At 29.9% G+C, this 27,692-nt stretch overlaps 1 protein-coding gene across 5 annotated transcripts in view; it reads right to left on the reverse strand.

The window, feature by feature from the left end:
- Positions 1–3,110: 3,110 nt before the first annotated feature.
- LOC107447945 (papilin) overlaps positions 3,111–27,692 on the reverse strand; it is a 97,474-nt gene continuing 72,892 nt past the window's right edge. For 2 of the 5 annotated variants that reach the window (XM_087159703.1, XM_087159699.1), the window contains exons 24-36: positions 26,711–26,923; positions 24,226–24,396; positions 22,819–23,019; positions 19,751–19,936; positions 18,489–18,533; positions 17,040–17,210; positions 14,984–15,153; positions 13,746–13,836; positions 13,501–13,647; positions 12,644–12,673; positions 9,520–9,912; positions 7,497–7,769; positions 3,111–5,446 (exon numbers count right to left, since the gene is read on the reverse strand). In XM_087159703.1, the coding sequence (XP_087015829.1) occupies positions 5,292–5,446; positions 7,497–7,769; positions 9,520–9,912; positions 12,644–12,673; positions 13,501–13,647; positions 13,746–13,836; positions 14,984–15,153; positions 17,040–17,210; positions 18,489–18,533; positions 19,751–19,936; positions 22,819–23,019; positions 24,226–24,396; positions 26,711–26,923 (2,246 nt within the window). In that variant the 3' untranslated portion in view covers positions 3,111–5,291. The remainder of the gene's footprint in view (positions 5,447–7,496; positions 7,770–9,519; positions 9,913–12,643; positions 12,674–13,500; positions 13,648–13,745; positions 13,837–14,983; positions 15,154–17,039; positions 17,211–18,488; positions 18,534–19,750; positions 19,937–22,818; positions 23,020–24,225; positions 24,397–26,710; positions 26,924–27,692) is intronic. The other 3 variants (XM_087159700.1, XM_087159701.1, XM_087159702.1) reach the window with 3 other exon arrangements.

The following is a 27,692-nucleotide window of genomic DNA, read 5'->3' on the forward strand; positions in this document are numbered from 1 at the left end:
TCAGTCTGCCACATGTGAAGTACAATTTACCTATATTAGATTCAATATATCTGCTCCTCGAGAAAGACAAACGCTCGTTGGAGTTAATCTACGGCTATTCTACAAAGAATTCCTACTTTCAACATTTTACCAATTGAAGCTGTCTGTGCTAACTATTTCCATCAATTTATGTTTTGTAGAACAAAAATAGAGAAAGTAAAAAGATCATCAGTACTTTGTTAAAAATGGATGAACAGAAATAATTTTAAACATGGTCGAAAAGAAAATGGATGTATATTGTTTATATTTACCACTGATCGGCAAATTAAAATTCTATCCGCGGGCCGGATAAAACCTTCCGGCGCTCCACAGTTGGTCCGCGGGTCGTAGTTTGCCCATCCCTGTACTAGATTATACATTTACTAGGAGATTGCCTAATTCTCAATAACTCAATTTCGAAAAAATGTCCTTTTACCTCATGCCTAAATACAACGGAAATATAAATCCTTAAAGAGTTTCTCGCTTTAAATACATTTGTTAAATTTGATAAATAAATAGCTGAGAAAAATAATTTATAAAATTTTCTTTGATTAAATAAATTTAATCATTCTAGGCAAAAACATTTTGGTTCTCACAATTACATAATACACAGTAAGAAACCTAACAAAAAAAATTATTAAAGCTTTAAACTTTTGACCACGCAATTGCCTAATTCTTACAGCCTCTTTAGTTTAAAACGTCTAAAACCGAATCGGGCTCTCCGGGGCAGAGCGGAATCTCAATTCTGCCGAACACTCTGGAAGGTGGAAGTTGCTGGTTCGATTCCCTAGCCCAGGTTGTATCCTTGTGCTGTCTTTCTCTTATGCATGTCCCTTATGCATTATTCTTTATACAAGGTCTTATAAACTAATCTTCAAATTGAACACTCCAGCACAAATATATATGTAAATGATGGAATAATGATATATAAATGGAACCGGATTTGGTGGTAAATAAAAATACGTTATGTCAGGGATTTAAAAATTTCTCATATTCAGTGCAACTTAGTACGGGCTCATCAGCTGAACTTGAGGTACATAAGTAGGTTCTTCATTTACGTCGCACTAGAACTGCACAATGGGCTACTTGCGACTGTCTGAGAAACATCCCTGATTGTTATCCAAAGACACGCCGTCACAATTTTAATCCTCTGCAGAGGGATGGAACCTCAGCGTTGGTAACCCTACGACCTGTACGAAGTTGAGCACTTTATGGTAGAACAGTTTAATGAGGACCAATACTTTTGGTTCCTTCTCAGGCTGATCAATGAAGTCACCCACCCGCAAGCTGACAACAGCCTGTGATGCCTGACTTCGGTGATCTGCTTAGAACTGAGTCAAAACAACCACAGCGAGACCATCATCTGCTTAAAAAGGCATTTTTATTCGTTTGAGAAGAAAGTAGAAAAGAATTTTTTGTTCCAATAAAAGAGCATTATCAAATTAATTTCTATTTTATTAGATGGAAAAAGATGCGTTAATCGTAAAACTTAACTCCTATTTTTAAAAACTTTTAAAAATTCGATTCGATTGGAGAGTAATTCTGGTGATAATTTATTAGTCAGTACGAGAAAATTCAACCATTAGTTTATAGTTTGTTGAATGTAGAGTCCCTGTATCTAACGCAGTTAAAGTGTTACAGCATACGAGTGTTACAAATCTGTGATTGGCTAAAAGCAAACATTTACCTAAAAAAAAAAAGCGTGACAAAAATTTCCTCTTTAGATTAGCATGGAGTGATTGATAACTAATATTTGTACAGCAGATTTTCAACATTACATGAATATATTCTTTTTTCCTTGCTTTAAAATTATGCTTAAATATTCACAATAACTATTGTACTAAAAAATAAAAATAAATTTCCATATCGTTTATGAAACAGTTAATTTTCTAACACTATGATACCATTGTTTGACACTTTAAGTTATTTATGCTATTACATACATGCCGAAGGAGAAAAAAACAGTTAATTTGCTATACAACGTCAATTTCCCAGCACTTTTACCACTGAATTTCTTAGACTGTAATTTTTATTAGAAAGTTTTGTAAACAAATTGAAAATAAAGTTGTAGCTTTATATTTAATGAGGTGGTGACTTTGCAAACAAATAAATAAAAACATAGCTACATTTAAAAAAATAATTCCAAGACATTGTCAAAATAAATACATTCGAACAATTATATAATAAATTCAACAAGTGCTCGACTTCGCGTACAGGTCGTCGGGCTACCGAAGCGGGGGTGCCATCCCCCCCGCAGAGGATCAAAATTGTGATGGCATGTCTTCGGATCATCCTCCGGGATGTTTCCCAGACCGTCGCCAATAGCCCATTGTGCAGCTCTAGTGCGACGTAAATTAACAACAACAGTAAATTCAACAATGGCAAAATTATTTCCTCGCCAGTCACTTCAGCTCATCCTGATCCCCTGGAATCTTGCTTTATTCAAATGAATACTGATTCCATTTTTAACGGCATTAGTTCCTCACCACTTCTCCGCAGAGCATGGAAATACATTTTACCCTGATTTGCCTCTCTCGGCCATTGTGGTTTTTCTAATTCCATTTTTTCATCTTTTCTCTCTCTCCTCAGCGGATTTTCTGGCTTTGTTCCTCACCTCTATATTAAAATTTTTCGTTGGCAACTTCGCGTTTTATATTTCAAATCACTTTTGTTTCTTCTCATTCACGTTTGGCAAGTCTTGAAAAATGGGTGTCTGTTTTTGAGTACATGAAACATGTCGACTGTTATTTTTAATTTGAATATTTTTGAAGCGAATGAAGTTTTTAATCAAGTAGTAGCTATATTTAGTTGAAATGATTTTAATTATTTTCTTAACCCGTGTAAAGAAAGCAAAGTTTAAGAGAAACCATCATCAAGACACTTTGACGCGTTTCTCGTCCACTTAAAGCTATTTGAAGTAAATATCTAACTACATTACATACAAGGACTCTAGAAGAATACTGAGTTTAATGACACAAATGTCAGAAACGGCTATATAGTCTTGAAGTTAAATATGGCATCACACACAAAATTAATATTAATTCATTTGATGCTCGTAAATAATCCATTTAAAAATACAAAAAAAGACCAACTTATAGGAAAAAATTTATTATTTTCAAAAATATTGCATTTTCAAAATATACAGGTTAAATCGTTAAAATACACATTTTGACACAAAAACAAATGAACAAATAAAAGTTAAAAACAAAATTTTATCTTTATTTTTAAGTGTTTCACCAGAAAAGCTTTCATTTTCGGTTTTTTAGTAATAATAAAGTTGAGCAAAAAAATTTAGTTTCATTTGTTAAACCTGCAATTTTTAATGAATGCCACAAATTCCTTTTTTTTTTCAAATTTAATTATGTTGAAACATCAATTTTTTATGATATATTCCTGTTGTCACCAGAATCAACGATTAATTAAATGCCATAGGAAAATAATTCAAAAAGTCCTGCCGGAAAACTTCATGCTTCATTCTAAAATAATTAAAACATTTGAAGCAAATTTGGGAAGCAATGAAAAATATTCAAAGATAAATTATAAATTATTCATTAATATTTTTCATTACGTCCCAAGTTTGCGTCAAATATTTTAGATTTTTTAAAAAGGAACAAAAGTTTTCAGGCAGGAATTTTCAAGTTATTTTCCCATGGCATTTAATACAAGGAAAATTTACACAAGAAAAAATATTTCTACATCTATATTCACTAAAATGTAGTTCATTAAATTTATATATTCACTACAATACAGTTATAGCCACAATATATGTAATATATAGTGGCTGAATCTAAATTAATTCCTTAATTAGATATTAAACTTAATGCTTTTTTGAGACAACCTAATGTAATTGTGTTACTATAAATTAAATCTATCATTAAATCAAACACATAAAAACAAAAAATTAGTTTCTGATAGATTTTAATGCATTTTTAGAGCAGTTAATAGGAAATTAATGAAGATTTTTTTATTTTTGATACTTTTGGAGATTATGATACATCCAAAGTATTTTGTCTCTTAAGAAACTGAAAACAAGGAAAACTATGAAATTTTGAACCTGTGAGGTTTATTTTTCGAAACAAGGTTTTTTCTAGAGCCTACTTATTTCGAAAATGCAAGTTTTTTAGGCAAAATATTATTTTGATTTTAAAGATAAAACTTATAAGTTTGAGGAAAATTAAACTTGTTAATATTTGAATCGCCGCATGCGGAAAATACTTCAGTTCTACACACTGCTTTTAAAGAATTTTTTTTTCCTTCTTTTTTCCCTTTTCAATCAGTGTGGAAATATGAAGAAAAGGAATTTAACTTATGGTTTAGTTCATAGACTATGAAATTGGTCCAAGCACTAAGAAGTTTTACTTTTTTTCGGATTTTCGAGCTGACTGGAGAAATAAAAAAAAAAAAAACTATTTTTTTCATAGTTTCTGCCAAAAATAGATTAGTAAGACCGAAACCCATTTTGCTCGCAGCGATTCATTTCAAAAGTATGACATTAGAAAGAAAATTTTTGATTAAAAACAATTTAAGCATTGAACAAATTCAGATTTAAGGTTACGTTAAAGTTTAGCAAACCTTCGATTTTTTTAAAAAATTCTCTTAGTATTTCCTAATTTTACAAATTGCGTTGAATTGAAGACTGATCAAAATTCTTTACATATCGTCGTATTTTGCAAATTTTCAGAGGGTACAATGATGTTTAAAAACTCAAAAATATTTTTGTATGCAAGGTATTTAACACTCTTTTTTTTAAATTCAGTGGCATTTCCAGGAAACTAAAATTATATTTTACATTATAGGACAATTTATGTTTTTCTCTTAAATATCTTCTAAATTCTGCAAATTCGTATATTTTATTACACATTTAATTCAAAATTAAAATAAAATTTAATTTTTTTTTGTATGTTTAGGATTTTCTTAATGCATGTTCAAACTTTCCTCAATCAAATCAATAAATCTAGCATAAATTTCTAGTTTATTTCATACTCAGCAGTACCATATCAAATGAATAAAACTTAAAGTCTAGTCTAAAAAAGTCTGAAAGTTCTTTAAGTCTAAAAAAATCAAACATTTATGTTGTTACTTTAATACTTATGTACAAATATAGTAGACTTTATTATACAAAATTATCAACACTTTTGTAACATATTCTTTGGTCAGTCAAGTGATTTTCGTCAATCAAAAAGTATAAAAAATATTATACTTTGAGACATTATTTACTTTACAATGCAGCAAGATACTTTTTTTTTTCCGCCAGGAAAAAAATGTTAGTTGCGTCACTTCCTAAAGTCTTGTAACTGTCCTGCTTTTAAGCAAGAGGCGCAGCAGTATCTGCCATAAATTTTGTTATTGCAGTAATTATTTGCAATGATCATCTGACAGTTAGAAAAATGAGGATTGTCAACACAGCTTGGATCTTCAACAGTTAAGTCTAAAAGAATAAGTTGATGGAATCAGTTTAAAAAAATCGAACAATTAGAATCATTTTTATTATTAGCTAAACAGATAACACAACAAAAATTATAGTAAAAGAATGTAAAACATTTCACTAATATAGCTGAAATTTAAGGAAACTCATTAAATGTTTAATTTTTATTGTCGTCACTCAGTGGATAGAATACTCGTGTACCAGGTTCGAACCTCAACAATGGCTAGTCGATACAAATTCTGTTCTCAGCAAACACCAACCACAGTGTTAGGTAAAAATATCATCAGTGGTAGATAGGTGAAGGATTTGAATCCCCCTCATGCCACGAAAAACCGTAAAAGGTTTTCTTCTCTACGTAATGTGACTTTAAGCTCCATCAAAAAGCAAGGAAGGTAGTTTGTTGAAATGCTGGACAAAGAAGTTTCCTTGTTGGGTTTAAAATTACCAGGCTCCGGATTTTCAAAATTGAGAGTCGTAAATCCAAAGATGGATGGGCTGTCCAACTCAGGTATTATAAAATAAAATAAAACCTTCGCTGTCGTCTTTTGTTGATACTCAATAGGAATTAGTGACAGAAAGCAGCTATATGATCTCAAAGTGTAATTTTTCTTATTAGAAATCTACAAGGAGTGCAATTGGTATTTCACCTAGAATTGACTTCGTACTTGAAACAAAGTACTTTGAAAATACGAATTTTAAAATTATAGGAATCAACAGTTTAAATCTTTGAATATTTCTTCTGATCACATTTAGCTTTTTTTTTATTTATTTTACTGAGTTGTTACATTTCAAAATACCGAATCGAGACATAATAAACGTTCTCATGAAGTTAAATATAACGTGTTCTTCTGTTTTATTAGTATGAGGTACAATTTTTGAGAATTTAACGTTTGTAACTTGAACTTGAAGAATTGTTTGTAAATTGAAATTCATAAATCTGGGACGTTTTCTTTTTGATATATTGTATACAGTTATGTATTAGACAAAAAATTACAGTACAACTATGACACCGTTAATTTGTTAGGGTTCTTCTCTGTCAAATTATTTATTTAAAAACGTGCGTTTGGTCTTAGTCTGTATCAAACATTTTATAATTTCTATAAACAGAAGCAGTATAATTTCAATAAACAGAAGCAGGCACTAAGCAAAAATAGAAGCTTTTATGTGTATTGAATCTCTTTAACATCATTATCGTGCATATTTCGCATTTTAGTTTTAAGAGAAGAAAAAAACCTTGCAAGGCAATTTTTGAAAATAGCGATCTTTAGATTGCATTGGGGAGGTTGCTGAATTTAATGGCAAAATGGTCAGAATTTGGCAATGCTAAACGGAATTGACTTCAAGCTTTTAAGCTAAGGTGAAAAGACAGTGACTGAATTAAATCTGACACTTACTAGATTGCATATTAAAAATACAGCTTTTTTAAAATTTCTCAGAAACTGTTAGACCAATGTCGCTCAAATTTTGAATTTTACTACGTACGATTACATTCGTTAAAATAATGTAAAAAAATTATACCTTACGACTATTATTAAATTAAGTAATAAAAAGTAATAAATATTTACTAAAAAAATATTTCTTGCATGGAATTATCTTTAGATAAACGAATATTATAATTGTGTATAATAATTTCTAAATTCGCTTGAAAAGTTCTCGAGATACGACGAAATACGCAAAAAGTAAAATTAAATTTCAGTGGGTTCAAACTTCGGATTGCTCTTCTGACCAAACTATTGGGACCGTATTTCCCAGATTGCGGCTACCCCCTACTTTTTGGAAGTCAGAAATCCAAATTCATCCAAAAGAAAAAGGTATGTTTATTTAGAGAGCTAATTTTGTTACCTAAATCATTGCCTGTACTAATTAATTAGCATATTTCAGGCCCCTCTTTAAACCATTATTATTGAGTTCTAATACGGAAAAATCTGATCTTAAGATCAAAAGTTATTCAGGATAGTAAGTTCATTTTTTGAGCATTGTACATACGAAAAACAAACTTCATCACTTGCTAGAGTGAAAAGAAAACCATCAAACAGCTAATAAATTCACTTACCAATGACTGTTATGGATACAGAAGATGTGGCTACATTATTTTTATATTCTGCAGTGCATTTATATTCACCGGTGTCTTCTTTTTGTGCTTTAGTGATAAATAGTGTGTTGTTTGAAAGTAATCTTTTGCGATCGTTCTCCACTATAATATTATTTCCATGACTCCAAGTAACTGTTTTTACTGATTGCGGACCCTTTACAATGCAATCAATCTGGAGAGGTGAACCAACTGTTGGATTGTTAGTAACTAAGCTGACCCTAGTTTCCAGTGGTTCTAAAAAAATAAACAATGAATTACACTATTATGATTATTTAAAATATAACATCATTAAAATATAAATCATAATGCATTTCGATTGTTGAAGATCAGCTATGGGAAACATTTAAGAGATTATAATTTTTATTTCTTGAAAATCATAAAGTAAATTAAAAATAAAAAACCCTTCAATGAGAATACTCAATTTTCGATTAAAATCTGTATAAATTGGACTAATATAGATGCGTTACTACACATATTATTGGAACCTATCAACTGTTGGATAAAAATTTTGGGCCATTTAAAAAAATAATTATTTTAATTGTAGTTAAGACTTTCTAATTTTCAGGACATCCTAAAATACAGAATGCACATTCATTTACCAATCTCTCAATTTTATTTACCACTTATCTTTACGACTTATATTTATGCAATAACATGCGAGTTTTGAAAATGTAGGTGAGGAAAGAATAAAATGAAGATAATTAAAGTAGTGATAAGTATTTTTAAGCAATTTCTATCTTTATAGTGTTGAATATTTTTTTTCTTCATTAATTTTTTTTTAAATTTCACTTTTAAAAAAAATAGACATTGGTTTAGCGTTTGGGGAGAACAGCTATGTTTTTGAAGATCATATCACTCTATACACAGTCTTATGCTTCCTATTTCACGTCATGTAAAATTAAAAATACAATCGAGAGATTTGGCGCTTTTACGTGCGTTAATTCTTCACAACGCTACCACAGAACATCTCGGTTCTCTACAAATTTTAAACAGATACGTACGGAAGCCTGTGGATTGCTACGGGGAAAAGATAAATTTCTCTAATTTTTTATCAATATACAGGTGTACCGTATTATTTAAACTGCTAAATAACCACCATGTCGTTTTTTCTTAAGATTCTATTTGTTTCAACTTTCTATCTTTAAAGAATGGGGAGGATGTAAATTACATGACTCACATAATGAATCATCTCAAATGATGAATCATCTCACAAAATTATCAGAAACGGATAAAACCGAGACACTTTCTTCATCAATATATTTTTCTCCTTCAATAATCATTTCCTGATGGGGAGTTTTTTTTTTTTTTCCTGTGCATGTGATATTTCACACTATCATTTACACATTATCAATGTTGCCCTTGAAAAAAAATTTGAGATTCGAAATGTACAACATTTTCTCTAACCCGAATACGTAAAATCATAGATTTTCAAGGTTAGAACCACAAATTTAAAATATAATCGAATTGCGAAACTGTATTTATAATTGTGCTGTAATTAGTTATAAATGAAACATAAAAAACTTTATCTAAATCCTCTTGCAAAAAATATATAGATGCTAAGATTTTGTTTGTTTTGTTTAATATATATAATTTGTGAAAACTTTCATCCTATTCCTACTTCGAAAGGGAATTGCTAAATCAAATTACTTTTATTACATTCCGTTTTAATCTCGATGCCCAGTTATATAAATTTCAGTACTGTAAAGTCAGTATATGTACAGAGTGTTTCATAAAGGACATCTCGTATAGGGGCATTCTTTACTACAAGTTAATAATATTCGAAAATAATCAATCCTTGATTTTTTTTTTTCATCATACTCCCTTTACATTTTTATATACACCTTCGTACTTTAAAGTTTCTAAATATTACAGTATATACGCAGTATGGCAAAATGTATCGTAAAAGTATAAAACCCAAAAATAGCAACGGCGGGAGCGTCGCTAAAAATGTAGAGAGAAAAGAATGAAGTATGACTGGTTTTACCATATGGATATTGAGATGGTGGCGGTAAAGGTGTGACAGCATTGAAGGGAGTTAAAGGTTCCGAATCTCTGGAATCGCTATCTTCTGGTAAGTAAGGCGCACCAAACTCCGGTTGCAGTTCAATAATTAATGTCACCTTATAGACAGCACCTGAACCTATTCCATTGTGCGCATGGCACGAATATTCACCCCTATCCTCATAAACTACAGATCTTATAAGCAAAGCAAAATCGGGTAATTGCTCGTAACGGCGACTTGACAGTGGCAGCATTGTAGTGTCACGCCACCAAGTAACTGTAGGTCTTGGCCACCCGATGGCATTACAGGGCAGTTCAGCTGGTTCTCCGATATGCCCTTCCGTTACATTCACACCAGGCAAGATTTTGGCAGGTTCTGTGTTAAAGAAACAAACATGCAAGAATTGTTAGTATAAACGGGCATGCTGTTAACATAAAGTTAGTTATTGTATGATTTAATACCAAAAGAATAATCTAGAGTGCCTAAAAAAACACATGCTAAATATTTTGGTTACTTTATAAAAGTTCCCTCCTATGATATATATATATAAAATAGCTTTTTTTTAATTAAAAAATCTTAATATTTGAATTTTAGAATAAGAAAAATTATTAAAAGAACAACATGTTAAGGAATGTTAAAATATTTCTTAAGGAATTCCGGAAACATGCATTTTACTTACACTAAAATTTATTATTTTTTAAATACTCAGTTCAATCATGCCCGAGTGTCGAGTCCTTGATAATGTAATGACACATTCCTAAATAACTTAATAACCAAGTTTTTTAAGTTTTTGGTTTATCGTCTAGGGAATTAAAGACACTCCAATAATTTTATTTCATTTTTTAACCGGAGTTGAACAACAGACTTAATTCTGAGTTTACGACTGCCAATGCTCTGTAGTCTTGTAATTTTGAACCCAACACACTAGGCAAGGGAATTTCTTGATCAATCATTGGGGGCAAACTAGCCTTCTTGGAGGATTTTTTTAAGAAACTCACCCGCTCCTGCAAGGAAAGTACGAAAAACTCTCATTGTTAGCCCCACGGCAAGGGGATTCTAACCCATGATCCGTCTACCAATGAGAATATTTTACGTCTAAACTGTGGTCGGCGCGAGACAGGAGCAGAATTCGTCTCAACCAGCCAACGTTGGGGTTCGAACCTAGGTGACATTGTGAGGCGAACGTACTCTCCCCTGAGCCACAGAAGCTCGCTCCAATAATTGGAAAAATAAATAAAAATTAATAGATATTAAAATATATTTCGCAAAATCTTATTTTATTCAGTGGTTATAAATACACGTTACAGCCAAGCAGATTGAAGATCGAATTGAGATAAGGTAGAAAATAATGGGTACCATCGTAAATAATGTATTGTAAAAATATATGTTGCATTCGTAAAGTATGAAATGAAATACCTTAATTTTGCTTTAATTTTCAAAAGATAAGTAAATATGGCATTATAATATTAACCCTTTTTGTGATAGTTTGAAATTTCCGTTTAGCCTCTCAAAAATGCAAATAATAGGTTTAAATAATGATTGCAGAAAAGCTAACATTTTGTATTTTTATAAAGTAAATAAAAACATTCCTAAACATTTTTATGAAAGTAATAAGCATTCAACAACCAAATATTTTTGAAATATAATTGCCATTCTTTTTACTGTGTGGGTTATTGTAGTAGTATTATGAGAAAAGAGATATAAGACTTGAACATTACTTAAGAATATTCATAATTTTCTATTTCTTAGTATACCATGAAGGAACTGAAAACAGTATAAAGAGTTACAAATAAACGATATAATTAAACTTTTTAACATACAGAAATAAAGCAACTTTTTCTTTATTAAATTTTCTATATTTGGATTAAAATGTGTCTTAGGACTTACATAAAAATGATATATTTATTGAGTGTGAACAGAAAAAAGTACACAGCTAACTCTTTCGATCCGTGCAATAAAGGTAAATGTGTAATCGTCTGAAAAGCAAAGTTAGAGGGCATTTTATTGTACGTATGAAACAATTCATATTCTTTTATCTACAAATGGTGTGTGTGTGCCCTGAGTTTAAGCCTCATGCTTCAGCCTATATGGGTATCTACTGCCTTATAGCAATCTCACTTTGCCATTCGTTTTAATCTTTTGAGTAATTATTTCACACGGTCTGCTGGCAGGGGACCTAAATATCGTTCTAGTAACGGTAAGGCGCATTTAAATTATGATCTTCTAAAAATCGGGGCTATCCTCGCTGGCGATTTCAAGTTTCTTCCCAGGGTGTTCTGCAATGGTTGATTTTAATATATATTTTCAAAATCTATGTCAAAAACACATCAAGAATCAAAAATTCATATTTATGTGTTGAAAAACGATATAGAAATCAGATGAATCACTATTGAGGAAAGCGATTCTAAGAAAAACTTGTTTCATAGCCAGAGAGGAAATTAAAAGTGATTGTAACAATAATTTTTCAGTTTTTAGACAATGTAACTGGTTTTATACTTTTCCATTCCGCCTTCCTCAATAGTGATTCGCCAGATTTCAAAAACGTTTTCGTTTCTATTTCACTTACATTTTTATTTTGGTTCTAATGAGCCTAATTATTTGATTTAATTTTAGACTTCAAAAATGTATGTTTAAAGCTCTTGTTATGGAACACCCTCTACTTAGTTCTGAAACTCTGAACAGGAATCTGTCATCCTTTTCTTTCATCGTTCTTTTCGTTTACATCTTTCATTTCTATTAACTTAAGCGTGTATTGGCAGATCTTACATTGGAATACAAAGCATTTACCTCTACTTTTTTCTAAATAAGTTTAATCAACGTTAATCAATTTATTGGAAATTTTAATAAATAAATAATTTTAATAAATAAAAATAAAAGAAATTTTCAGCTTTGAAACACAAATAGTTATCAACAATATTAAAAAGGTGCAGATGAAATGAAGAACTTTTTAATACCATTTTAGTAAACTGATTAAATGGTAGTCAATTTTTGAAATTTTAATATAAAATAATGTTAAGAGTAATGTAAAATTCTAAGAATCTGAGCTCTCTTTTTGTAACTTTTGGCATAATTTTATAGAAGCAGGAGACACAGTAAGAAATCATACCTGGCTGGGTTGCAGGGACCAACAAATCGTCTGAAAGGAAAAGGAACCAACCATTTTATTATTGAGCTAAAATTATTATCATTTTAGAATGAAATAACCAAATGTTACACTTTAAAATAATCTTCCTATCATATAATGAAAACAGTTTTTATTATTCTAAATAAAATTCGTAAAAAGTGTAATAATACATTGTGCGTTAAAACATTAAAATCAGAATGATATTCGGAACAATTACCTTTTAGCATTTACAACCAACAGCGGATTAACAGATACATATTTTCTCCCAATTTATTATAATTAATACCATACAAATAATTTATTAGCAGCCCATATGTTAGAAATATTACTGTTTTGGCATAAGAAGAAAATCTTCAACATATTTCATGTAACTGTGATTTTAATTTATCAGCTTTCAGTTAGAAATTTTTACTATCTTCACTTCCCATTTTATTAGAGTTAGTTTCTGTGCGCTATTATCGAAATTTCGATTCCAAATCAACATAAGAAAATGAGATAAAAGTCACCTACTCATTCAACAAATGTGTAAATGTTGAGAATAAATTTGACGTCGTTCAATGATGCTTTGTTAAGTCTCGCGAAACTTAACCCCCAAAACATTCTGCTAAAAGTAAAATAAATTTTTTAAAAAATTAATTAAAAAGGGTGAATTCTTATTTTTATTATTTACCCTTAAAACTGAATTAATTACGTTAATATAATACAAAAATCAGTTAGTATTTTTCAACTTTATACATAAAGTAAATAAAACATGATTCGCTATTCGTTACGAAAGTTGGTTATGTAATTTGCCTTCAACCTTTGTTTCAGTTATGCTCAGAAATTGTGAGTGAGTTTACCTGTTGGAGCGATGCAAGTGAATGCACACCCATTATTGCAGCATTTATGGTCTCCTCTGCAATCTGCATCATCTCTGCAGCGAGTTTCACAATCTCTTTCCTCAGTTGCTTCTCCTCTAGACGATGGACAAAGACCAGATTTGTGGACTGAAACAAAAATTCAGAATTTGACGCGTTATGGCTTGTTTTCACTGAGTATCAATTCACAAACTTTCACTTTGTAGGAAAAAAAAAGTTATACTAACTTCTTCTACACACTGCTTCAGTCTTGACGGCAGACCTTGAAGTGCGCACGACATCAATTGCGCATCGGCTACCTTCTGGACAATTAAGATCCTGAAATACACCAATGTTACATCAATTTTTAGAATTGATTCATGTATTATGTAAATAAGTTGCAATGGCACTATAGTTAAGGCAGTAATCTCTCATTGTTAAGGACAGAGGTTCTATCTCCAGATGGGTTCAAAGTTGTCCTGACTTCAGATTTAGTGAGCAGTACTGATCACACTGCCCCATCATGCTCTTGTTCTCAAAGTTATGAAGCTTTGATATCCATGACACTAGTTGTTACTGCAGTACTTCACATATTTTTTAATATGTGATATAAATAATGTGAATTCTCTGAGTTGCCTGGCTTGTGAGAACTTAGGGAAGGAAATTCTTTTTAACTATATTTTTTTCTGTTCTGTTTATCATGATAAACATACTTGCGCAGAATGCTGTCCCTGTTTCAATAAACTTTCAGAATTATTAATTTTGGAAAAAATGTAACCACAGTCCTGTAAAAATAAAACATTGAAATCGAAATACTAAAATTTAAATTTAATCGAAATATTAAATTTAAATTTAAAATTTAAGTGACTAATAATTGAAGTTATTTTAGCGTTACCATTTAATATTTACTAAAACTACACTCAGTGGTGTGACAGCCCATAGAGGGCCAAGGTCTACTGCGCCCATCTCAGTTTTCTTGACCTTTGGACTCTGAGGTGTAAGAGCAGATGTTCCAATTGGGTGGTTAGCCCAACGCGGAACTCCCAGCGTTTAGTTCCCAAGCATGCTTGCTTGGTACTCATTTTATCGACCCACTGAAGGGATGAAAGGCTGAGTCATCCTAGCCCGGCCCAAGGATCGAACCAGGGACCTGTGGTACGACAGCGCGAAGCGCTACCGCTCAGCCATCGGGCGTCACCATTTAATATTTAGTTATCCTTAATAAGAGCTTTTTGAATGAAACGAGCTCTATGTAATCCCAAATAATTCCTTCAACAGCAGTTGAAAATCATCGAGTTGAGCAGTGCACGAAAATATTGGATTTGCCTACTTGTTTCAAAATATAGAAAAGAGCAAAGACATAAAAGTTGTAAAAAAAATTTTTTTTAAGAATTTCCATTTCCATCTTCCCTTACTCCTTTAATTCTTAAGATGTAGTGTGTACTGTGTACTCACAAAGTAATTCCTGCATTCAGTATCATCTTACCTCACAGGGGTTGGCACACCTACAAGAAGAACATCCGTTCACATCAAAGGATTCTTCAATACCATAAGGACACTGTATATTTGCACAGTTTGAAGGAGCACATTGTGTGGGAGACGTGCTTGTTGGAACAGGAGTGGTTTGGACAGATGTTCCAATTTTCGGTGCTAAAGCTATAAAAAAATTGGAATGAAATGAATTTAAAGCACATAAAAATGCATTTTTTTAAATCAATGATAAAAAAAAATAGGACTCAATTTACTGAAAGTTGAAAAGAAATGGTAATGGAGCTTTAAGCAAAAAATTTCTGGATAGAAATTTTTTCAACAAAACTGATTTAGGAGTAAAAATAGTACTTTTATCTAAAATGTAAAATCTATGACTGCATTTATAAACCCTCCAATTTACAAGATTTTAACCTCTAAAACATTATTCATAATTTAATTTGTGATGGAGAAAACAAAAACAAAAATACATCAATAAATCCGTAATAGTAATAACTTTAATTTCATTTATTTTCTTTTTGATTTTCCGAAGAACAGAGTATAAACCAATTATAGCAATTTATTCACTTATATACGACTTTGCACGTACAATAAATTTCTTAAATATAATAAATATCATACGAAAAAGATTTCAGGTAAGACATATATACAAGTTTTATTTCTCCTTCAAAATTCCATGCATTGTGATGCACGCTATAAAACTTCAATTGTTTCTCAAAATTTTTAGCAACTCTTTCGTAAAACTCATTATGTATTTATTGTACTAAACATTGACAATATATTGGGTTGAAATAGATGAAGTACGGCGTCTGGGGTTCTGATAAAATAAGAAAAATGAACTTTGAGACTGTATTCGTGCAGTATTTGATGGGTCGAGTCTTATTAAAATGTTGTTTTTTTTGTCATTTTAGTTCTGCTGAATCCAGAAAAATTTTCGGTATGTTATAAGATGAAGAATTTACCATTCATAACAATAATTAGCTTTCAATTCTTTCCATCAGCGTGAGTTATATTTAAATTTGTGCTTATTACAATCGTCATTGAACTAGATTTTTAAATGCTTGTCTGTCTTGAGTATAAACTTCTATCATATGCCGTCATTTTTTCATTATCTGCCAATAAATTTATTTAGGGAAACCAATGGATTTCATTCAACGTAATTATTGATTGCTATACACTTCATGAGAGTATTGAGAGCTTAATTGTTAATCTGATACTTAATACTAACAAGCATTTCAATTTATAACTAGCTCAATCTCTTACTGCTACTCTTATGACCAGGTTATCTGAACCACTTAATTACTTTGAAAAAGTATCTATGCGAAATCCAAGCAAATGAGGAAGCGTCAAATTTGCGTTTTTCCTAATTATGAAGACCTGTAACTGATTTATTCTTGTTGATTCAACTTGAAAAATGAAAAATAATACATAAGAGTACAGAAAAGTCCAATTTTCATGAAATATTCAAGCGCATTAAAGCAAGTCCTTTCCAAATAAGGCGAATTTAATTTAATTTAATTTAATTTAATTTAATTTAATTTAATTTAATTTAATTTAATTTAATTTAATTTAATTTAATTTAATTTAATTTAATTTAATTTAATTTAATTTAATTTAATTTAATTTAATTTAATTTAATTTAATTTAATTTAATTTAATTTAATTTAATTTAATTTAATTTAATTTAATTTAATTTAATTTAATTTAATTTAATTTAATTTAATTTAATTTAATTTAATTTAATTTAATTTAATTTAATTTAATTTAATTTAATTTAATTTAATTTAATTTAATTTAATTTAATTTTGTAGCTTTCTCTTATTAGTATTCAATCTCTCACAGAAATTGTTATCATTCCTATTTTGTAAAAACATTTTAAAACTGCATTATTTTCTTAAATTGTTTTGAGTCTACCAGAAACAAGAAAATTTATCATTCCCAAAGAGCCTTTTTTTTTCATATATATTTATAAAGAAGAATAAAATGACCTTAGGGATTAGGACAGGGCATTAGGGATGTTATTATGTATCTTCTAGAGAAGAAATTATTCTGACCTTTGATTCCACTGCAAAATCGTAAGCATATTTCCGATGTCTTGAATCTGTTTTTATTTCCACCACATCCACCAAACACAAACGGTAAGCAGCTTTGCGTCTGAGCGTCATAAAACCATCGAGGGAGTTCTTCATTACACGGCCCGGTATCGACGGCTAAACGGCACACATCTAACCAAATAAATAATAATAAAGAAGTTAATATTAAGTGAATGATAAAAATAAACATTTTTAAGACTCAAAAAAATTGAATAAGGTAAATTTTCTAGTTGTCTTAATGGTATTTTATTAACAATGCCTTATTATGAATACACGTCCAGCCATCATATGTTACCATCTTCTTATATGCCTGCTTATAATAAGGCAAACAATCAGAAAAAGCTTCGTGTAATTTTAAGCAGCTCAAGAGTTGTTCGTGAAAACTGTTGATAGTTTAGAAAATAACCTTTTCTCATGCTTCATTTCGCATTTCAAAGATTTTGAATCATTATATTAAAAAAAAAATTATGCAATATCTAACGTTAAAATTTTGGGATCATGTTACTGTGGCAGAAAACTAAACCTATTTCGGTGAGCAGTTGTTTATGAACATTTATAAGATTTTAGCTAAATATAAATTGAAAAGAACGCTAATAAAGTTATTTTTTTTCGTAAAGAAGACCACTTAATGAATATCCCGGAATAAGTTCCAAAATTTTCTGGAAATCAGGGAGTCGGACTTATACACCTAAAGTAAAGATGAACATTCGTGAAATATCGTTGCCTTATAAATAATGAAATAGTGCTGAAACACCCCGTATCGTTTATTCCTTTCAGAAATTATTGTTTACATGTTATTCACAATTAGTTTTCTATTTTCTCTCTGATGCATATCTTTTTAAATATAAAAGATTGTTTAAGGAGCAATACTTTATTAAAATAATAATTGAGAGTGCATCTTTATTTGAGGACAAATTTACCAATTTTAGAGAGAACACTGTGAAATATTTCTTAATTTAGAAAAATTTTGTAAAATCAATAAGTTTTTTATGTTTTTGAATTTTTGAAATTTTTTTTTGGGTTTTTTCAGCCATCGACTTATAAAATGGACGTATCAGATATTTGCTATCTCGTAATCAGAAATAATGTGTCGATTTAAACAACGGAATGTATGGTAATTTGTGGTAAAAAACTGATTCCTTCGAAAGAAACTCTTTTTTTTAGTTTTTAGAATTCTTTGTTATGTTGCATTTCCATTTGCTAAACTGCAAATTTTAGGAATTTTTTTATTTCAGATGCAGTAGTTCCTTATGAAGAAATTTCAAACATTTTTTTTCCATTAGAACTAGCCTCATTGCAACATTCAACAAAACAAATCTCAACATTTAGAAAAGGCATAAAATATGCATATTAATAACACTTGTTAATGTTAATGTAAATTACTATTATTGTTATGAAAGCATAACATACCTTCATTGCTTGTTGGTGGAGGTACAGGTAGTAGGGAAGGAGGGGCTGTAACCAGATATTGGTTGGAAGCATGCAGTCATTAAGAAGTGAAAATAGAACAAAAATGTTAGTTTGTTAAAATCATAGGTTAAAATAAGAAAAATACTTATTTCAAAAGAAAGTAAAACAAAAGACTTTAAAGTAGAGCTCAGCTATACTAGTTATTTGTAAATACTTTTGACAAAATAAGAAAACAAAACATGTTGATAATACCAATGGTAGACATTTGTTAAGTTCTTGGAATTCCATTTTGACGTTAATAAAATATGAAAAAATATGAATAATTATTATTAGCGTTAAATGAATAAATATTATTAACGTTATAATTAAACTACCTATGAGCATGCTTTGCATTTTTAGAAGGATACCTAAAAAGGAAGTTGGGCATCAATTGATTAATGTCTAAAAATAGCCTGTTAATTTACAGGAAAATATTTTGACAAAATAACAATATCTTCACAACGACGTTCGTAAAAAATAATATTCCAAACCGTTTACTCGCATTAAAGAGTATTGACCAACAGAAATGTCAAGAAATCGCCAGCAAAGGCTTAGAAAAATGTGACAAAATATCGATACCTCAACATCATACGATACGCCAAGAAGTAATTAATATCTTAAAAACGTTGTAAAATATCGATCGATATTTTTACTACGGCGTTCCAAAAAAAATATTCCACAGCGTTTACTAGCACCATAGAATATCGACCAACATTGATGTCGAAAAATCGCCAATCAATGTATAAAAAGTATTACGACAAAATATCAATATTTCAACAGGTGCGACATCCTAAAAAAATAATTTATCTGTATTTTAAAAACGCTGTAGAATGTCGATCGTTATCATCACAACATCGTTTTAGAGTATTGCTTAGTGATTGCCATAGAATATGGACTAATATTGATACCGAAGAATCACTAGTTCAAAATTCCTTAGAAAATATTGTTTGTTTTCCTAAAATTAGAACAAGTTTCTAATTTTTACAAATTTTCAAAAATGCTTTTCAAAATTTGCTTCAACTCCTGCCACAATAATACATTTTTATAAGCATCCTGCATAACTAGAAATCACAATTAAATAAGTAAGAATTTTGAATTTCACAAAAACATATAAGCTAACGTCTATTTAAAATATCACAGTTCGATTTTGTTTAACACTTCTCGAAATACTCAAGCAAATAAGAATAAAAGTTATATAATCTTCGACGATGGTCAAAAATTACCTTTAGTTACTTTAGTTGTCTTCTTCACGCAGTGTTGTTCGCATTCAGTCCTTTCTTCAAAGCGATTGGCATTTCCTTCGCATCCACCATAGACAAATGACTTGCAAATATTTTCAGAGTTATCATAGAACCACATGCGATAATATCCAAGACAAGGGCCTGGCTCTTGTGGTAACAAGCATAAGTCTGCAAATGAATTAATCATATCACATGATTACTTAGTTATATTTCAAAATCACTGTTCTAAAACTATGTTTCCTTTTAAGAAGTAACTAGAAGGGATTTTTATAAAAGTGATTTTTTATCTTTACTTACTTTGGACAGTATGAGTGTATTTGGAAACACTCTCCCAAAAATATAAGTTGAAACACGTATAAATGCAAAAGGTACAACGTTATTTGAATTACAACGCTATTTATATTCGTTATTTGTATTGAAGCAGAATTTTTATTAAACATATTTTTCATGCTTTTTTTATTATTTTGTATTAATTTAGATTAAAATTAGGGAAAAACATTATTTTTAGCATTTTAATAATTTAACACTAGAAACTACAGCATGAAACACAGATGTTATTTTCTGCATTCCAAAAACACGCCTCACTTACATACACAAAATTTTCGAATTTGCACTTATTTGCAGTTATTTAGATCTTAGAAAAATAGTTGTAAATCATTAAAATTTCTTTAATTTACACAATGACTCTTATTGATAAATTTTTCAATATGAATGAAAAAAAAATTTTCAAACAACTTTTTTTTTTTTTAGATTTTATGTACTTAGTAGGGGAGAGTGGGGTCAATTGTAACAGAGCAAAAATTTCGAGTGTCGGGTTCTAGATTTGGTTCCTAGGTGGCGCACAAGGTGTATTTAATAAATCTACATGTACACCCCTGCCGGCAACCATTTTTATGTACTTTTGAAAGAGTTGCATCACAAAAGATATTTTCACGCTACGTAAGTACTTTTTTTGGTATTAGAATATTATATTGTAACAAAGAAATTTTGTTTAAACATGTAAAAATTATTAACCGAATATGTAAGTGGATACCTTAATTAACATTTCAAAAAAAAGATTAGTTTTGTTAATTAACTAGCATTGTTTTTAACAAATGAAGCTGAAATGGCGTCTTGGGGATGATTGTAACATTAAGTAAAGGTACGATTGCAACAGCTGAAAATAAATTATCTTATGTTTACAAACCATTACTTAACTCTTTAAGAACCACCGATAGCTTACTATATCATTTATATTATGTTGCACGTGCATTATTTTATTTGTCACCTTTCACAGCATAAATTAAAATGTTTAACCCCTTAAAGTTAAAAGTTTAACCCCTTAGGTCTCTGCTCATTATTATTTTTACTCCTAAAATATCACTACTATTTTGATCAATAAAAAAATATATCACAGCTATGATAATATGTATAATTAGCTATGTTTTAGTTGAATTTATGAACTGTTACAATTGACCCTGTAAGTGGGGACAATTGTAACAAGTGCACGACTGTCAAAAATTGTTAATAACTAATATAATAACATTTAAAATAAGGTATTTTTTTAGTAGAGGATAGTCTACTTTACTCGTCTGTCAATTAATACTAATAATATATTGGATTTTTTGTTAGTTAAAAATAGTTAAGTAAAAAATGTTACAATTGACCCCACTCTCCCGTACAAATAAAATTCTGATAATTTAACAGATTTTTTTAGTAACAACTATACCGTTTTTTTAATTGAAAAAATACCAAAATATAATTATGTTTGTAATTAGAGAGTCAGAAAAAAATATACAAAAGGCACACCGGTTCCCCATCTGCGTCAAAGCGATTAACGTTCTGTAAACGTTAATTGCGTAGTAAATTATTAGGAAGAAATAAAAAATTTTAACTTTAAAGAGACGTTTACTCAAAACAATGTTTTTTGTGCTAGAAAACGCAATAACTCCTAGGTGTTATATAACTAATGTAGTTTCCGTTGTATATAGTTATTTTATTACTTCAAGAGCTTTTGATTAATTAAATAGTGAAATTAAATATTTAAACAAAGTCTAAGCTTATGTTCAGTTTATGGATCAACGGTGGATCAAGTTCAATCACCGATAATGAGATCCATTAGCCTAAGATTGATAGGTACCCTAATTTTTTGGGACGTAAAGGCGATTGGTGCAAATGCTGACTTCATTGTCACGTCTTTGGTTTCGTAATTGGGGAGCCTTAACCTCCATTTAAGTCGGGGAAAGATGTCGCATTTTTCTTCCTTGTTGCGACAATTTGCGCTCATCGTAAATGCATTATGCAATCTTATTTTATTGTGAACTCTTTCATGTGACAATGAATGTTAAAGATAATTTTCTGCATTCAGAAATTAGTTTTAAGTCTGTACATATTCCAGAGTACGTTTGTACGTATTCCACAGCATGTTTTTAAATAGTATTCTGAATAGAATTTATTTGTGATATACTTTATAGTGGTGTAAAAAGTGATGAGGAATTTTCGCTTAAGCTAAGTTGATAATTTCTAATCTGGCAACATTTAATTTTAAAAATATATAGGAAATGAATAATTTTAGATCAAAATACAGCTATGTATTATTACAAATTATTTTGGTGAAAATGAATATATTTGTTTCACTGAAATGAATTTGAAAAATAATCTAATTGAGTTTCCAATTTTTATATTTATAAACAAAAGTACACAAAAGTGGACTAGTATATATGCGATTAGTGAGGCAAAATAGCCAATCTGATAGTTCTTTTTTTCTATGTATAGATGTTCTCACAGCAGACACACTAAAAAGCAACTTTTTTTCCACATTTAATTTTAAATGTCCAAAAATATACCAGGACAGCTGAGACCCCTGCCCTTCATAAATTTATAATTTAAGAAACTCTTTGATTTAGATATTTATTTTCGCCTATCTCGTCATTTTGGTAGCATTATTCTGAATTTTTTTTAAAAACGATAAAAAGCTCTTGAATACACGCTTACTATGAAATGCAACAACACATTCGATAAAATTGAAATAAAGCTTTTTTTTCTCTGATTATTTCAATATTTAAACTGACCTTCCTTAACCGCTGGTGCAGCAGTTGTAAGTTTTTCTTTTTTGCACCTTTGATAGCAGCTCTCTTTCGAGTTGAAACGATTGGCATTTCCTTGGCAGCCGGTAAATAAGAATTCAATGCAATCTTCCTGCTCTTTGTCGTAATACCACTGAGTAAATGAGCCACTACATGGACCTTTCACCATAGCTAAACTACAAACATCTATAACAGAAAAAAAAAATAATTATAGCATAAGAAATAATTTCATAAAAGCGTTTCTTCGAAATTAAGCTTCCACTACAGAAATAAGATAAACTACGCAATAACTTAATTGAAGAATAAACAAACATATGCAGGATGCACTCTGGCCGAGTGGTATAACCTGCAAACCGTGGAGGTAGGTGGTTCGAATCCCGCTGTTACCCTGTATGTATCTTTGTGTTGTTCTTCTCTGTATTGTGCTATCTGTAATTCTACTTGAAAAAGGTTTATAAGCCTACGTTGAGCACACAGGCCTGCAAATGTATGTATTTCCAGCAAATAAATAAACCAAATATATGCACTTTAACTTCTAATATTTGAACTAGTACGCTTTCTTCTAGTATTAGAACTTTTTTAATTAATTAAAAACTGGAAGAACGCAATGGTAGAATCTATGGTATCTAATCAAGGCATACAATTTGGAAAACAATTAATTACTTCATATTTTTAATTCTTTTAAAGGAAACCAAGGCATTAACAAACAAATATATAGCGTGTCTAGCGATAATGAAATAATAAAGAATCGAACGAGATAAATTAAATTATTATATTTTAAAATTGATAACAAATTTCATCAGCAAATGGTTCTGGTGAACTGGAAAAACAATAAAATAGTGTTTCCTGTCGCACCTCTGACCAGTTTAACGAATAATTTTTCTCATATTTATATGTTAATTTTGTTCCCAGAATGCACGAGGTTGTTGCTGCAAACAGTAGTAAATTCGAAAACATTATTTAATAGTTTTTATCAGTTTTCTAGTACCATCTATAGGTGAGTTTCGTAACTAATTTAAGATTTTTGGTAAAAACAACTAACTGGTTTCCTAGTTAGAAAACACCAAATCGCTCTTTTCTATTGTCTTTTTTCCGTGTTCTATCTTTCAAATCATCTATAAATTTTTCGGCACATTATAAACAAAAAACATTTTCTGCTTTACTGTTAGTAAATATCAGCTGTATCTTTTTTTTCTTTTTCTTTTTTGACGACATTAGTTTATATTTTACTGATATCTAACGGATTCATGACAAAGGAGCTATGAAAAAAATCTGTGATGGAACGATTCAAATAAATTCAGGTTTTTAAAATAATTTAAAGGACATTAAAACAATACTGCTTGCCAATTTAATGACAGCTAGCTCTTCTCAAAATGCTTATTAAAATGGTACCTTGTGCTTGGAAGCATGACGTCTCACACTCTTTCCTTGTTTTAAATCTGTTCTGATTGCCCTTACATCCTCCATAATAGAATTCCTTGCAAACACCATCACTTGAATCATAATACCAATTCACATCAGCTATATTACATGGTCCAGGATCTTGTCCAAGGAAGCAATACTCTAAAAATATTTTTAAAACATTAATTTTATGTATTTTTTCATTTGCAGATCATAAGTGAAAAACTTTAAATTTTTTTAACTAATGCCGAAAAATTACTGTCTGATATAAAATGGGCATTCAATAGTTTGACCAAGAGATACAAAATATACCAAAACGAAGCAAGAGATATAAAATACATTCAGTCCCAACTTTTACATTAGTTGTACTACAGCCGTTGAAAACTATTAGCAAACGCTTCTTTTGATAAAACTCGAATCATATTTGTATTATCAAAAATTTTATTCTAAAGTTACATTAAAATAATTGGCAACAATCTATCCATCCAAAGAACTGTTAAGTTTACAGTCAGATTCATTTCTTTACTTTTACGGGTTTAAAACCGTTTACATCTGGTATAGTTAAAATCCGTAAATACAAAACTATGCAGTTTTGTAGCCATTTACGACCATAATGATTTCAAAATCGCAAAAATGGAATTTAAATAAACATTGGAGTTCGGTTATGTTAGACTTTTCGTTAGGTAATGAGCATTGGAGTAATGTTGCAGTTGAGTTGCGTTTTGTAAAGTGTACCATGGAATACGGCTTAATTTATCTAGTGTTGACATCTATCATGAGAAGAGGAGAAATACCAAACCTTTTAGCAACTCTGTAATGCTAACATCTAAACGCGAATGACAGTCTCGTATTCCAGTATTCCAGGATCACCGATTGAGGAGTGTGGGACACTTGTGTTGACTCCTCATGTGTTGAAGGAATGGAAGAAATATTGCGGTGTCAAAGCTAGGATTCGAATCCACGCTGAAGCGGTCATAAGTTTGACAGATTAACTCTTTCGGCTAAAGCATATACCCAGTTGAAAGGAACTAAATGACTTCAAAAGGTATTCACCACACTCTAGGATAAAAGGAGTGGTGATCACTGACCACAAGGTGCCTAAATATAGCAAATTGTGATCAAAAATTGTTTGCCAGTCGCCAATCAATTGCCAATTTTCTAGTCGAAAAGGCACTCCTTGTGCATTTTATTAGTATTTTTAATATCTTAGACATGAAATTTTCATGGATATTTTGAAATATTCTGAAAATTACGTCATTTCGTGCTTGTTTTTTTTTTTTTTAAATTTTTCTTCATTTTAGAAATGAACCTTATAATGTTTACCATATTTTGAGAAATGCTTCAAAAGAAATACCTTCACATTGGTAACAGACTTTTTTTTAATCGTTTAAAGCTTTCAAATTTTGAGCAATCTTTGCCACATATTTTTAAAAGTACCTCTATGAGAAATGTTACAACTAGCAGCTGACCAGAAGCAAAATTTCCAAATTTTGCACCGTACACCACGCACTTATAAGTGCAAGATTATTAGGTATCCTCCGTTGAGTTAGGCATTCGATGACAGAAAATAAAAATCGGAATTCGTCTATTCTGATGGCAATGGATGATTCGTACTCTGAATTCCTATCAAATGACTTAGCTTCCAACTTTCGAATTACGTGCACTCAATTCTCATTGCCGGTGAGCCTAGTTGGCGAGGATAAAATTTAGGTTGTATAACCTTATAAGGTGAAAATAGTCAATAAACGATTTTCCTCATAATTAACATTTTAAATAGCATTTTTTATGGGTATTTGACTGTTTTGGCTAAATATGGTAAAATAATAATTGAATAATTTGTTATTTAATTTTTTTATGAGAAATTTTCTAACAGTGTTAAGCAATTTTGAAGCTGCAATGTTGCAAGAAAACATCTCTCCTTCCTTTTTTCAAGCGTTTAATTCTCTCAAAAACTCAAATTTTTGCTCACTGCTTCAACACTATAGGGAAAAGTGTTGTATCTTGGATTAATGTAAATATTTGTGCCAGCCAGTGGAGGAATTTTTCATTCAGTATATGTAGTTGATACCTATAACAACAGGTTCTATCAGGTTCATTAATAACAATTTCAGTTTTTCCGGTTAAGTGCTAAAAAAAATTTTTTTTATTTATTTGATGAGTAGTTGTTTCAATTAGTTGATATCAACCACTATGAGTTAATATCAATTTATAGTCAAAAATACAACAACTGGTTGTGCAGTGGACCTTGAATTTTTTCATATTTCAAAGCTTTTTTAAAAAACTGTATGACAGAATTCATTTACAAAAAAATATTCGAATAATATAGTAAAGTATAATGTATTTCCCTTCTGAGTCGTTTGAATTTGTACTTTCTGCTTCTTGTGTTTAATATACCACAATAAAGTAAGAAGATTTCTTAAGTAAAATCTTTTAAACATATAATGTATTTAGAACAGAATGTTCCATTGGTTCATACCTGTTTTAAATTCTAAATCTTGAGGAGGTTCAGATGTAGTGTCCCTTCCACAACGTTTTTCACATTCATAAAATGAAGCAAAATTATTTTCATTTCCGTCACAGCCACTGAACATGAAGCGATGACACTGACCATTCTCATAATCATAATACCAACGCTCTCTAAACTCAGAGCAGGTTCCGATTTCTTGCGGTAAACGACAAATATCTTTTTCTAGATAGGAATACGAAAATAAATTTTAGGGACTAAATGAATGAAATGTACAATTTTTTTTATAACACTCATATCACATTAAAATAAAACCGAACATGATATACTTAGCCCAAATTATTAGAAAAGCATAAAGACAATTATTTTTACAATTTCGTTTTCAAAACCAAGACGCAATTTCTTTTTAAAACTAAACTCCATGATTGTTTTCTTGGTTTGAAATAGCGATTTTCTTCTGACCAAAACACAATTTATTACTATCAAGGAGGGAGACTGTAACGTTTATTTTATTTTATATTTTATTTATAATTTTATTTTTATTTTATTTAGCGTTTTTTTTCTTTTTTTTTTAAATTGTGATGTTGATTTTAAGTTTTCTATTTTCATTTTATTTTATTTTAATTTAATTTTGATGTTAAATTTATTTTTATTTTATTTTTATTTAGCGTTTTTTTTCTTCTTTTTTTTAAAATTGTAATGTTGATTTTAAGGTTTCTATTTTCATTTTATTTCATTTTATTTTTGATGTTAAGCTTATTTTATTTTATTTTTAGTTTATTTTATTTTATTTCAAATTTAATTTAATTTTTTAAATTTTATTTCATATTAACTTTATTTCATTTCAAAACATTTTTAGAGAATATCGCCAGATTTAAGAGTAAATTAACGAAAACACGTGAAATTAACGAAAGGGCAACGAGGCTCTAATTTTTCTTATATCTACTTGATGCAATTTTTGCCAGCACTCCAGTTTGTGCAAACAGAACTGTTA

Source organism: Parasteatoda tepidariorum, chromosome 3 (genome assembly GCF_982258835.1).
Source record: "Parasteatoda tepidariorum strain Cologne lab strain chromosome 3, Ptep-v5.0, whole genome shotgun sequence".
NCBI lineage: Eukaryota > Metazoa > Arthropoda > Arachnida > Araneae > Theridiidae > Parasteatoda > Parasteatoda tepidariorum.